At 47.2% G+C, this 15122-nt stretch overlaps 1 protein-coding gene across 4 annotated transcripts in view; it reads left to right on the forward strand.

Moving 5' to 3' along the window:
• The window catches only part of unc13d (unc-13 homolog D (C. elegans)), a 495771-nt gene that overhangs the window by 260790 nt on the left and 219859 nt on the right, over positions 1-15122 (forward strand). For all 4 annotated transcript variants that reach the window (XM_038777597.1, XM_038777599.1, XM_038777598.1 and 1 more), the window contains one exon: positions 2894-3037. In XM_038777597.1, coding sequence (XP_038633525.1) covers positions 2894-3037 — 144 coding nt within the window. The remainder of the gene's footprint in view (positions 1-2893; positions 3038-15122) is intronic.

Here is a 15122-nt window from a genome sequence, read left to right on the forward strand (position 1 = left end):
CTCATCTTCCAGTTAGGCAGCCTCAAAGTTAGGCCAACGTCAAATTCAACAACTTCAGATGATCAGCCCCACCTTGACCCATTTGTTTCCATTTCATTTTAACTGTCTTTTACCATTTCTTTCTTTCCTGCACCTTTCTCCTCTTTGCTTCCCCCTTCCCCTCACCCACATCTACAGTTCATCCTGTGATGTTAGTTTCCCTGCTGTTTGACCTTTCACATCTTTTGTCCTCTCTGGGGACACCCTTTCCCCTTGGTATCGGTGGCCATTAGCACCCAGTTTTCCTGGGTTTCTGTGGCTATGACTCATCTTTCATTCTCACTCCACAGTAGAAATATTTCCCACTCTTTCTGTCTGTTAGCTTTGACAAAGAGTCATCGGACTCGAAACGTTAGCTCTTTTCTCTCCCTACAGATGCTGCCAGACTTGCTGAGATTTTCCAGCATTGTCCCTTTCGTAACCAAATTGTGGTCACTATCACCAAAGTCCTCACCTATCTCCAAATCTAACACCTGACCTGGTTCATTACCCAGTACCAAATCCAATGTGGCATCGCCTCTCGTTGGCCTATCTACATACTGTGTCAGGAAACCCTCCTGCACACATTGGACAAAAACGAACCCATCTAAAATACTCGAACTATAGCGTTTCCAGTCAATATTTGGAAAGTTAAAGCCCCCATAACAACTACCCTGTTACTTTCGCTCCTATCTAGAATCATCTTTGCAATCCTTTCTTCCACATCTCTGGAACTTTTCAGAGCCCTATAGAAAACTCCCAACAGAGTGACCTCTCCTTTCCTGTTTCTAACCTCAGCCCATACTACCTCAGTAGATGAGTCCTCACCAAACGTCCTTTCTGCCACGTAATACTGTCCTTGACTAACAATGCCACCCCTCCCCCTCTTTTACCATCTTTCCTGAGCTTACTGAAATATCTAAACCCCAGAACCTGCAACAACCATTCCTGTCCCTGCTCTAGCCATGTCTCCGAAATGGCCACAACATCGAAGTCCCAGGTACCAAACCATGCTGCAAGTTCACCCACCTTATTCTGGATGCTCCTGGCGTCGCAACAGACACACTTTAAACCACCTTCCTGCCTGCCGGTAAACGCCTGCAACTTTGAAACCTTACTCACGACCTCAGTACTCTTAACCTCCTGTATACTGGAGCTACAATTCAGGTTCCCAACCCCTTTGCTGTTTAAACCCTCCCGAAGAGCATTAGCAAATTTCCCCCCCAGGATATTGGTATCCCCTCTGGTCCAGGTGTAGACCATCCCGTTTGTAGAGGTCCCACCTACCCCAGAATGAGCCCCAATTATCCAGGTATCTGAAACCCTTCCTCCTGCACCATCCCTGTAGTCACGTGTTCAAATGCTCTCTCTCACTATTCTTAATAGTTCAACTGCTCTCTCTCCCTAATACTTAAGGTCTCTGTTGCATAACAAAGAAGAAGAACAAAGAACACTTGGAAAGTGAAATGAAATGAAATGAAAATCACTTATTGTCATGAGTAGGCTTCAAATGAAGTTACTGTGAAAAGCCCCTTGTCGCCACATTCCGGCGCCTGTTCGGGAGGCTGTTACGGGAATCGAACTGCTGCTGGCCTGCCTTGGTCTGCTTTCAAAACCAGCGATTTAGCCCAGTGAGCTAAAGTGGACCCTTGTGCTCCCCATAACCAAAATCTATTGCAAGTCATGGGTCAGGTGAACTCCATGATATACTTTGGAGTTTTCTAAACCCTGGCCCAATACACCAGGTTGACCCCTCATTTTTAAGTATGTCTGGTGCAGACATTGTCCTAGTTCACGATTCTCTTAAGGTTAACATGCAGGTTCAGTCGGCAGTTAAGTATGTCCGGTGTTGCCCCTGGCATGCCCTTCTGCACTCTTCATTGAACCAGGGTTGATCCCCTGGCTTGGTGGTAAAGTTAGAGTGGGGGATATGCTGCGCCATGATGATATAGATTGTGATGTGGAGATGCCGGCGTTGGACTGGGGTGAGCACAGTAAGAAGTCTTACAACACCAGGTTAAAGTCCAACATGTTTGTTTCAAACACTAGCTTTCGGAGCACAGCTCCTTCCTCAGGTCCTGGTATAGACTGTGGTTGAGTACAATTCTGCTGAATGCCCATGAAATGACTGAATGCCCAAGAAAATGTGCAAACTCACAGGTAGTGTCTAAGAATCTGGACACATACATTTGAGTATGTGTTAGTGATGTTAGTTATATTGTGTAGCACACACAGGAATTGTTTAATTAAGTCAGTTGAGCACAAGCTGGGTGTGAGGAAAGCTGTGAGTCAATAAATTCCAGAAAGAAAAACTCAATCTTGGTTTTGACTTCGACTTCACCGACATGGATTCTACAAACACAAGAGTGTAACATTTACAATTCCCCAGTTCACTGGCATCATCCTTGTCTCTAAGGAGAACTGGAGGTTTATGGCCAGTGTCGTTGCAGTTTGCACACTTACTATCTTCAGCATCCTTGGATGCAACCCTCCCAGTCCTTGTGATTTATCAACTTTTAAATACAAACAACCTTTCCAATATTTAACTTTTAACAACTTTTATCCCATCCAGCAACTCAATTATTACTCTTGCACTATCTTCACAATGAGGACACCCTCCTTCGTGTTGCTTGGCACTACCACTGTGCTAAATGGGACAGACTTCTAAATTTGAGAAGATCTAGCAGCTCAAGACTGGGCATCCATGAGACATTTTCTTGGTCTCCAGTTGTTGCTTCAGCCATCAGTTTGCTAACATTTTGGCCTATGTTTCCAAATGATATCATACACCATTCGTGCTTTACAGTGACATGAAGTATACTCTTTACAGAAAACTCCTGTTTGAATGTTAACTCTCAAAGTACTGTTTCTACAGTTGGAATCAATGGGGGAAAAGACTAAGCACAGTACCTCTGCTGTGGATATTGCAACCTGCTTCACCAAAATCAAACATACTTGGACAGAACTGAGTTGGCCAGAGCCTGAAGAAGCTTTTGTCATTATGGTCAAGCTAACTGAGGTGAGTCCGAGTTGTTCTGAAGCAGCCAATAAAATCCATTATATGCACATTATTCTCATTGGTGGGTTTTCCATTACGTGGCTTCCTCTGTTACTCCCTCTGCCCATTAGAAAGATCTTGTGTTGTCAATATATGAGACTAATGGATCTTGATTCCAATTACTCCTCATGTTAACTTTTCTAATAGTTTGTCAGTTCTGCAATCCTTCCAATGGTTTACAGTCTCATTGGCTGCGCGTGTGCGTGGCTTACCTCCATATGCAATTTCCCATTGAGTACGCATGCAGGACCGCAGGATCACAACCAGCACCCAGGAAACCCAAGTGTCAGGGTTACAGACCGAGTAAGGGCAGAAGGTTTCTTTTTAGTTAGACCTATTCCTGTGCTTTTCTTTGTTCTTAGTCCTCATTGAGATTTTGGAGGCAGTTCAGACAACGTTTTAAGCTCGGCTCCATGTAATTTTTATCCCCTATTTGTAGGCATCCTCTCAATGTGCCAGCGGGTTTAGACTCGAAGTTCAGGTCATGGGGGAAGGAGAGTCTGGAGGGATTTGGGGACCTGTTTGTGGAGGATAGGTTTGTCTCCCGAGGTCTAATTTAAAACATTTCCAGGTTTGCGATTTGTTGTGTAAGGAGTGGCGACTAGGGGCTTTTCACAGTAACTTCATTGAAGCCTACTTGTGACAATAAGCAATTTTCATTTCATTTCATTTCCCTTGGCACCTTCACCCTCCCTCTTGAATAAGATCGTAGCCAAGCAGGGTGAGGGGAAACTTTAGGAATTTGTGACCTGATCCTGTCGGCGGAGCAGGCTTCGTTGGATGAGGTGATGAGGAAGCAGGAGGGTGAGCTGATCCGGTTTTTGACGGGACGGCTGTGGAATGAGGCTCTTCACAGGGTCAATTTAACCTCCTCCTGTGCGAGGCTCAGCTTGATTCAGTTGAAGGTGATGCACAGGGCATGTTTGACCAAGACGAGGATGTGTTTTTTTTCTCCAGGGTGCGATCATTATTCTCGGGGACCGGTGAAATCATACCCATAATGTTCTGGTCGTATCCTAAACTTGTAAGCTGCTGGGTCTCCTTCTTTAGCACCATGCCAGGGATTCTTGTTTTGGGCTGCAGCCTTGTCCGCCTGAGGCCATTTTATGGGTTCCGGACTCGCTGGTGGCTGCAGACGGCGGTGAAGGCGAATGTTCTTGCATTTGCCTCATTGATAGCCCAGAGGTGAGTTCTGCTTGGGTGGAGATCTCTTACTCCGCCCAGTGCCTCAGCCTGGCTGGGTGACCTGATGGAGTTCCTATATCTACAGAAGGTCAAGTGCATGGTGGTTAGCATCAATACTTCACAGCTCCAGGGTCCCAGGTTCGATTCCCGGCTGGGACACTGTCTGTGCGGAGTTTGCATGTCCTCCCTGTGTGTGCGTGGGTTTCCTCCGGGTGCTCCGGTTTCCTCCCACAGTCCAAAGATGTGCGGGTTAGGTGGATTGGCCAAGCTAAATTGCCCTTAGTGTCCTAAAAAAAATAATGTTAATGGGGGTTGTTGGGTTACTGGTATAGGGTGGATACGTGGGCTTGAGTGGGGTGATCATTGCTCGGCACAACATTGAGGGCCGAAGGGCCTGTTCTGTGCTGTACTGTTCTAATTCTAATTCTAATTCTACACCATTAGGGGGATGGTAGAAGGGTTCTTCTAGAGATAGCAGTGGTTAACACTGTTGCCTCACAGCGCCAGGGACCTGGATTCAATTCCAGAGTGGATAAATGTTTGTGGAGTTTGTACATCAGGTGGAGGCAGGAACCTCCAGGCGAGACAGCAGTCGGAGGTCTGCTGAATCCCGGGATCCAGCTGGGTCCCAGTTTCATGCTGAGCTTCTGGGACAGGGTTTGCCGGAGCTGATGGAGACAATAAAGTGTGGCCGGGACAGTCAGAGGAGATGTCAGCAACACTCCAGAAGGTCCATAACCACTTGGAGGAGTCCCAGAGGCTACGGGTGCAGGAGATGTTGCCGGCAATGCGTGGCACCGAGGCCAACACTGCTAGGGTAGAGACAGCAGTGAAGAGCTTGATGCACGATGTTGGCACTATTAATTGGGGTGTCCAAGGTGTCGCACAATCGGTGATGGCCATGGCTGACAGTCTCAGCAGAATGTCCGACTCACTAGGAGATGTTACCCAGTACCAGGCTGACCTTGAGGTTCTGCGTGACATGTCCCGCACACAGCTGGGAATGGTCGAGGCTCTGTGGAGCTTCTCCCAGTCGCAGGTGGGCTTTACCGAAGGGCTGCAGAGCATGTCCCAGTCACTGAGGAACACTGCTGAGGGCGTCAATACGATGCACGACCATCGGGAACCACCACGGCTGGCAGAGCCAGATGATGCAGGGGCAGCCAAGGCTCGAACCAGCTGCCCCTCTGTCCCAAGGTAAACCCTAGGGCCCTGAGGTACCAATCAGGAGTAGGGGGTGCTGGGTGCCAACCCGGACCCATCCCATGGAGTTGGCGGGGTGGGGAGAGTGGGGAGGCACCATCGGCAGAGTGGGGATTGTGTAACACATTAAAAACCTTTGACCACAAGCAGTATGATGCCTCTGTCACTTTCTTCCACAATGCGGGCCAACTCCAAACCATCTCTCCAGGCAGCTCCCCCTCCCCATTATATTCAACCATCTTACAGCCATGGACATGTCCCCGGACTGTGTCCCATCTCCAGGGTGATCGGATGTTGGCTGCTGTGTGTGTGGTGTTGCCTCCTGCAGTGTTCAGGCACAGAGTTCCGGCATCAAGGTGTGATTGGATGCTAGGCAATGACTCCCACATGCTATGTTGCCCGCCCACCCACGGGAATCCACTTGGGTTGTGTGAATTGCGCACTTAACTACGATTGCCAATTTCCTATCAGCAATAGCTTTCAGCTGCACGTTTAGAGGCCTCAGCAGTTGGTGATGGTTCTGGGCGGTCAGTGGGGCAGACGGGATGGGGCTTGGGTTTACCCTGGAATGGATACACACCTGTTGACATGCGGTTTCCCCCCACCAAGCACTGGGGCGGCTAGCCTAGCGCCCCCAAGCCCTTTGTCTGTGAGCAAAGTGGCTACTCACCTATTCGGCTCCCCATAGAAGCCCTTTTGCTAGGTTCACATTTTTCAAAAAGAGTAATAATCGGCGCCAGCGTGAACACAATGCTGGGAGGCTGATGAATGACGGGAGGCTGTTGGATATGGGCTTGCTCCTGTTAATTGTATGGAAATAGGGCTTAAATTGTGATAATTGGTTATTCACCACGCTACTGTGCAATTCTTATTTTGCTTACGGGAACAAAGAACAATACAGCACAGGAACAGGCCCTTTGGCCCTCCAAGCCTGTACCCTTGGCCAAAACTCGTAGCACTTCCTAGTGCCGTATCCCTCTGTACCTATCGTATCCATGTATTTGTCGAAGTGCCTTTTGAACGCTGTGCACGTATCTGCCTCCACAACCTCCCAAGCAACGCGTTGCAGGCACTCACCACCCTCTGCGTAAAAGAACCCTGCCTCGCACATCTCCTCTAAACTATGCCCCACGGACCTTAAACCTATGCCCCTAGTGACTGACCCCTCCACCCTGGGAAAGGGTGCCTGTAAATCCATTCTAGCCATGTCCCTCATAATAATCTAGACCTCAATCAGGTCACCCCTGAACCTACGTCTTTCTCATGAAAACAGTCCGAGTCTATTCAGTCTCTCCGCATAGCTAACACCCTCCAGACCAGGCAACATCCTGGTAAACCTCCTCTGCACCCTCTCCAAAGCCTCCACATCCTTCTGGCAGTGTGGCGACCAGAATTATGCGCAATATTCCAAGTGCGGCCTGACCACATTTCTATACAACTAGAACATGGCTTCCCAGTTTTTATACTCAATGACCCGTCCAATGAAGGCAAGTATTCCATTTGCTTTCTTGACTACCTAGTCCACATTCAAAGATCTGTGGACCTGCACGACAAGATCTCTCTGGCATTCTATATTCCTCAGAGTTTTGCCATTTACGCTATAATTTTATGTCAGTCCTACCAAAATGGATTACCTCACATTTGTCCAAATTAAACTCCGTTTGCCATTTCTCTGCCCAAGTCTCCAACCTATCTATGTCCTGTTGTATCCTCTGACAACCCTCAACACTATCTGCCACTCCACCAACCTTGGTGTCATCCACGAACTTACTAATCAGACCAGCTACATTTTCCTCCAAACCATTTATGTACACCACAAATAACAGAGGCCCAAGCACAGATCCCTGTGGAACACCACTAGTCACAACCTTCTATTCAGAAAAAACACCCTTCTACTGCTACCCTTTGCCTTCTGTGACCGAGCCAGTTGTGTATCCATCTTACCACCTCACCTCTGATCCCATGTGACTTTACCTTTTGTACCAGTCTGCCATGAGGCAACTTGTCAAAGGCTTTACTGAAGTCCATGTAAACAACATCCACCGCCATCCCCTCATCAATTATCTTTGTCACCTCCTCAAAAAATGCTATCAAGTTAGTGAGGCACGACCTTCCCTTCACAAAACCATGCTGTCTATCGCTAATGAGTCCATTTGTTTCCAAATGGGTATAAATCCTGGGAATTCTCTCCAATAATTTGTCTACTGCCAACGTGAGGCTCACCAGCCTATAGTTTCCTGGATTATCCCTGCAAACTTTCTGAAACAGTGGTGCTACATTAGCTGTTCTCCAGCCCCCTGGGATCTCACCTGTAGCCAAAGAGGATACAAAGATGTCAGTTAAGGCCCCAACAATTTCCTTCCTTGCTTCCCTCAGTATTCTGGGGTAAATCCCATCTGGCCCAGGAGATCTAGCAACCTTAATGGCCGGGATTCTCCAAAATCCCGGCCAAATGTTAACGCCGGCGTCAAAACCGGCGCGAGTGACGTCGACGTCAACGGGCCTCCAGGCCAAGTCATTCTCCCCTTCCTCGGGGGCTAGAACGGCACTGGAGTGCTGTGCGCTGCTCCCGCGCCAAAAGCCAGCCCTACACGGCCAGCGCCACGGCCGCCTCTGCGCCTGCCCCCAGGCAACAAGGCCTACAGGGGCCTGGCGTGGAGGAACATAGCCCCCCCCCCCCCGGAATGAGCGTGTCCGCTGATCGGTAACCCCCGGTATCCTCCCATCCCCCCCCCACTAGGACGGCCCCCGCAGCCAGACAACCGAGGTCCTACCGGTAGGACCATACGCGAACGATGCCGGTGGAACTTGGCGGGCACTTGGCCTGTCAAGCGCAGAGAATCGCCGCGGTGGCCACTTTCAATGGCCCCCGACCGGCGGCGTGACGTCCGCGCCGGCGCGATTGCCACCGATTCTCTGCGAATCGGCGGCCAGCCGTCGGAGTGGCGTGGTGGGATTCACCGACTCGGTGTGGGCTCGGAGAATCCCGCCCAATGTCTTTTGAACCACCCAATACCTCCTTTTTGATGTCAACATGGCCCAGACCGTCCATACACTACCCAAGAATCATCTTCCATAAGGTCCTTTTCTTTGGTGAACACTGATGCAAAGTACTCATTTTGTACCTCGTTCATTTCATCTCACTCAACACATAGATTCCCCCCATTGAACCTAAGTGGTCCAATCCTTTCCCTGGCCACCCTCTTGATTTTTACATATGAATAAAAAGCTTTCGGATTCACCTTAATCCTACTTGTCAAGGACATTTCATGACCCCTCCTAGCCCTCCTAATTTCCTGCTTCAGTACCTTCCTACTTTCTTTATACTCCTCTCAAGGGTTTCGACTGTCCTCACCCTTCTTGACCATACAAAAGCCTCCCTTTTTTTGACGAGGTTCACAATATCCCTCGTTATCCAAGGCGGCCTAAACTTCCCATACACTTCGTTCTCTCAGGAACGTGACTTTCCTGAATCCTAATCAACTTGAAAGACTACCACATGCCCGATGTTGATTTACACTCCAACAGCCGTACTCAATCCAAATTCTTCAATTCTAGTCTACTGTTATCGAAATTTGCCTTTACACAGTTTAGCACCTTAACGTGTGGTTTACCCTCATCCCTATCCAAAAGTACCTTACGGAATTGTGATCACTACTCCCAAAATGTTCCCCTGCTGTAACCTCAACCACCTGTCCAGACTCATTCCCCAATACCAAATCCAGTACTACCTCTTCCCTAGTTGGAATATCTACATATTGCATCAAGAAGCCTTCCTGGATACATCTTACAAACTCTGCCCCCTCCAAGTCCCTAGCACCAAGTGAGCACCAGTCATTACAGGGGAAGCTAAAATTCCCTACCACAGCAACCCTGTTACTTTTGCACCTATTCAAAATCTCTCTACCTATCTGCTCCTCTATCTCTTGCTGGCAGTTTGGGGGCCTGTAATAAACCCCCAACATTGTGATTGCCCTCTTCCTGAGCTCTACCCAGATTGCCTCATTGTATGAACCCTCAGAGGTCTCCTCCCGCAGTACGGCTATAATATCCTTCTTAACCAGTAATGCTATTCCCCCACCCCTTTTACATCCCCTTCTATCTCTTTTGAAGCATCTATATCCTCTGCCAATCCTCCCCTTCCTTTAACCACATTTCTGTGATAGCCACAACATCATAGTTCCAAGTACTAATAAGTGCTCGAAGTTCAACTGCCTTACCTGCTATACTTCTGGTGTTGAAACAAATACATTTCAAAGCACTGCGTTTGAGCAGACAAGGTGATGTTGTTCTCTTTTATTTTGTTCTCTATTTCCCCTTCAATTATTACACCTTCTAAACTAATGGTCTGGTTCCCACCTCCCGCCATACTAGTTTAAATCCTCCCGAGTGACTCTCGCAAACCTCCCAGCCAGGATATTGGTGCCCTTCCAGTTTAGATGCAACACGTCCTTCTTGTACAGGTCACACCTGCCCCAGAAGAGATCCTAATGGTCCAAAAATCTGAAACCCTCCCTCCTACACCACCAGTTTAGCCACGTGTTTAGCTGCACTATCCTCCTATTTCTAGCCTCACTGGCACATGGCACAGGGGGTAATCCTGCTTTTTAGCTTAGTGCCTACTCCCTGAACTCCTTCTACAGAACCTCATCACTGTTCCTGCCTATGTTGTTCATACCAATATGATGTGTACTACGACCTCTGGCTGTTCATTCTCCCCCTTCAGGATGTCCTGTGTTCGCTCAGAGACATCCTTGACCAGGGCACCAGGTGGGCAACATACCATCCTGCAGTCTCTTTCACGTCCACAGAAGCACCTATCTACAAATATATAATTATATAAATATATAAATATTCTACAAATATATAAAACAAAAAAGAGGTTTTTACAAATATATAAAACAAAACATTACCAGTGCAGTAGATAACGGGGATATCTGTGGTATATCTGGATTTCCAGAAAGCCTTTGACAAGGTGCCACACAAAAGGTTGCTGCATAAGATAAAGATGCATGGCATTAAGGGTAAAGTAGTAGCATGGATAGAGGATTGGTTAATTAATAGAAAGCAAAGAGTAGGGATTAATGGGTGTTTCTCTGGTTGGCAATCAGTAACTAGTGGTGTCCCTCAGGGATCCGTGTTGGGCCCACAATTGTTCACAATTTACATAGATGATTTGGGGACCAAAGGCAATAGAACATAGAACGTAGAACATAGAATGATACAGCGCAGTACAGGCCCTTCGGCCCTCGATGTTGCACCGACATGGAAAAAAAAACTAAAGGCCATCTAACCTACACTATGTCCTTATCATCCATATGCTTATCCAATAAATTTTTAAATGCCCTCAATGTTGGCGAGTTCACTACTGTTGCAGGTAAGGCATTCCACGGCCTCACCACTCTTTGCGTAAAAAACCCACCTCTGACCTCTGTCCTATATCTATTACCCCTCAATTTAAGGCTATATCCCCTCGTGCTAGCCACCTCCATCCGCGGGAGAAGGCTCTCGCTGTCCACCCGATAAGAACATAAGAACATAAGAACTAGGAGCAGGAGTAGGCCATCTGGCCCCTCGAGCCTGCTCCGCCATTCAATTAGATCATGGCTGATCTTTTGTGGACTCAGCTCCACTTTCCGGCCCGAACACCATAACCCTTAATCCCTTTATTCTTCAAAAAACTATCTATCTTTACCTTAAAAACATGTAATGAAGGACCCTCAACTGCTTCACTGGGCAAGGAATTCCATAGATTCACAACCCTTTGGGTGAAGAAGTTCCTCCTAAACTCAGTCCTAAATCTACTTCCCCTTACTTTGAGGCTATGCCCCCGAGTTCTGCTGTCACCCGCCAGTGGAAACAACCTGCCCGCATCTATCCTATCTATTCCATTCATAATTTTTAATGTTTCTATAAGATCCCCCCTCATCCTTCTAAATTCCAACGAATTCCAACAGTCCCAGTCTACTCAACCTCTCCTCATAATCCAACCCCTTCAGCTCTGGGATTAACCTAGTGAATCTCCTCTGCACACCCTCCAGCGCCAGTACGTCCTTTCTCAAGTAAGGAGACCAAAACTGAACACAATACTCCAGGTGTGGCCGCACTAACACCTTATACAATTGCAACATAACCTCCCTAGTCTTAAACTCCATCCCTCTAGCAATGAAGGACAAAATTCCATTTGCCTTCTTAATCACCTGTTGCACTTGTAAACCAACCTTCTGTGACTCATGCACTAGCACACCCAAGTCTCTCTGAACAGCGGCATGCTTTAATATTTTATCGTTTAAATAATAATCCCGTTTGCTGTTATTCCTACCAAAATGGATAACCTCACATTTGTCAACATTGTATTCCATCTGCCAGACCCGAGCCCATTCACTTAACCTATCCAAATCCCTCTGCAGACTTCCAGTATCCTCTGCACTTTTCGCTTTACCACTCATCTTAGTGTCATCTGCAAACTTGGACACATTGCCCTTGGTCCCCAACTCCAAATCATCAATGTAAATTGTGAACAATTGTGGGCCCAACACGGATCCCTGAGGGACACCACTAGCTACTGATTGCCAACCAGAGAAACACCCATTTATCCCAACTCTTTGCTTTCTATTAATTAACCAATCCTCTATCCATGCTACTACTTTACCCTTAATGCCATGCATCTTTATCTTATGCAGCAACCTTTTGACTGGCACCTTGTCAAAGGCTTTCTGGAAATCCAGATATACCACATCCATCGGCTCCCCGTTATCTACTGCACTGGTAATGTCCTCAAAAAATTCCACTAAATTAGTTAGGCATGACCTGCCTTTAACGAACCCATGCTGCGTCTGCCCAATGGGACAATTTCTATCCAGATGCCTCGCAATTTCTTCCTTGATGATAGATTCCAGCATCTTCCCTATTACCGAAGTTAAACTCACTGGCCTATAATTTCCTGCTTTCTGCCTAGCTCCTTTTTTAAACAGTGGCGTCACGTTTGCAAATTTCCAATCCACCGGGACCACCCCAGAGTCTAGTGAATTTCGGTAAATTATCACTAGTGCATCTGCAATTTCCCTAGCCATCTCTTTTAGCACTCTGGGATGCATTCCATCAGGGCCAGGAGACTTGTCTACCTTTAGCCCCATTAGCTTGCCCATCACTCCCTCCTTAGTGATAACAATCCTCTCAAGGTCCTCACCTGTCATAGCCTCATTTCTATCAGTCGCTGGCATGTTATTTGTGTCTTCCACTGTGAAGACCGACCCAAAAAACCTGTTCAGTTCCTCAGCCATTTCCTCATTTCCCATTATTAAAACTCCCTTCTCATCCTCTAAAGGACCAATATTTACCTTAGCCACTCTTTTTTGTCTTATATATTTGTAAAAACTTTTACTGTCTGTTTTTATACTCTGAGCAAGTTTACTCTCATACTCTATCTTACTCTTCTTTATAGCTTTTTTAGTAGCTTTCTGTTGCCCCCTAAAGATTTCCCAGTCCTCTAATCTCCCAGCAATCTTTGCCACTTTATATGCTTTTTCCTTCAATTTGATACTCTCCCTTATTTCCTTAGATATCCACGGTCGAGTTTCCCTCTTTCTTCCGTCCTTCCTTTTTGTTGGTATAAACCTTTGCTGAGCACTGTGAAAAATCGCTTGGAAGGTTCTCCACTGTTCCTCAACTGTTCCACCATAAAGTCTTAGCTCCCAGTCTACCTTAGCTAGTTCTTCTCTCATCCCCTTGTAATCTCCTTTGTTTAAACACAAAACACTAGTATTTGATTTTACTTTCTCACCCTCCATCTGTATTTTAAATTCCACCATATTGTGATCGCTCCTTCCGAGAGGATCCCTAACTATGAGATCATGAATCAATCCTGTCTCATTACACAGGACAAGATCTAGGACCGCTTGTTCCCTCGTAGGTTCCATTACATACTGTTCTAGGAAACTATCGCGGATACATTCTATAAACTCCTCCTCACGGTTGCCTTGACCGACCTGGTTAAACCAATCGACATGTAGATTAAAATCCCCCATGATAACTGCTGTACCATTTCTACATGCATCAGTTATTTCTTTGTTTATTGCCTGCCCCACCATCTCGTTACTATTTGGTGGCCGATAGACTACTCCTATCAGTGACTTTTTCGCCTTACTATTCCTGATTTCCACCCAAATGGATTCAACCTTATCCTCCATAGCACCGATGTCATCCCTTACTATTGCCCGGATGTCATCCTTAAATAACAGAACAACACCACCTCCCTTACCATCCACTCTGTCCTTCCGAATAGTTTGATACCCTCGGATATTTAACTCCCAGTCGTGACCATCCTTTAACAATGTTTCAGTAATGGCCACTAAATCATAGTCATTTACGATGATTTGTGCCACCAACTCATTTACTTTATTCCGAATACTACGAGCATTCAGGTAAAGTACACTTATGTTGGTTTTTTTACCTCTGTTTTGAATCTTAACATCTCCAGTTTTATTCCTTTTGTTATTACTGGGCCTATTCACTGTGCTCCCCTCAGTCACTGTACCTTGTACTGTCGCCCTTATGGATTTCTGACTATGTCTTCTCTGCCTTGCACTTTTCCCCTTACTTCCTTTTGTTTCTGTCCCTGTTTTACTACCTTCCAACTTCCAGCATTGGTTCCCATCCCCCTGCCACATTAGTTTAAACCCTCACCAACAGCTCTAGAAAACACCCCCCCCCTAGGACATCGGTTCCAGTCCTGCCCAAGTGCAGACCGTCCGGTTTGTACTGGTCCCACCTTCCCCAGAACCGGTCCCAATGCCCCAGGAATTTCTCCCTCTTGCACCATCTCTCGAGCCACGCATTCATCCTTTCTATCCTGACATTCCTACTCTGACTAGCTCGTGGCGCTGGTAGCAATCCTGAGATTACTACCTTTGAGGTCCTACTTTTTAGTTTAACTCCTAACTCCCTGAATTCCGCTTGTAGGACCTCATCCCATTTTTTACCTATATCGTTGGTGCCTATGTGCACCACGACAGCTGGCTGTTCACCCTCCCCCCCCCAGAATGTCCTGCAGCCGCTCCGAGACATCCTTGACCCTTGCACCAGGGAGGCAACATACCATCCTGGAGTCTCGATTGCGTCGACAGAACCGCCTGTCTATTCCCCTTACGATCGAGTCCCCTATCACTATAGCCCTGCCATTTTTCTTCCTGCCCTGCTGTGCAGCAGAGCCAGCCACGGTGCCATGAACCTGGCTGCTGCTGCCTTCCCCTGGTGAGCCATCTCCCTCAACAGTATCCAAAGCGGTATATCTGTTTTGCAGGGAGATGACCGCAGGGGACACCTGCACTGCCTTCCTACTCTTGCTCTTTCTTTTGGTCACCCATTTTCTATCTCCCTCAGTAACCTTCACCTGCGGTGTGACCAACTCGCTAAACGTGCTATCCACGACCTCCTCAGCATCGCGGATGCTCCAAAGTCAGTCCATCCGCAGCTCCAGAGCCGTCAAGCGGTCTAACAAGAGCTGCAACTGAACACACTTCTTGCACGTGAAGGAGCCAGGGACAGTGGACGTGTCCCTGAGCTCCCACATCGCACACGAGGAGCATGACACGGGTCTGGGATCTCCTGCCATGTCTTAAACCCTTGGTAAACTTAAACAACTAGAATTTCAAAATAA

Source organism: Scyliorhinus canicula, chromosome 18, assembly GCF_902713615.1.
Source record: "Scyliorhinus canicula chromosome 18, sScyCan1.1, whole genome shotgun sequence".
Lineage (NCBI taxonomy): Eukaryota > Metazoa > Chordata > Chondrichthyes > Carcharhiniformes > Scyliorhinidae > Scyliorhinus > Scyliorhinus canicula.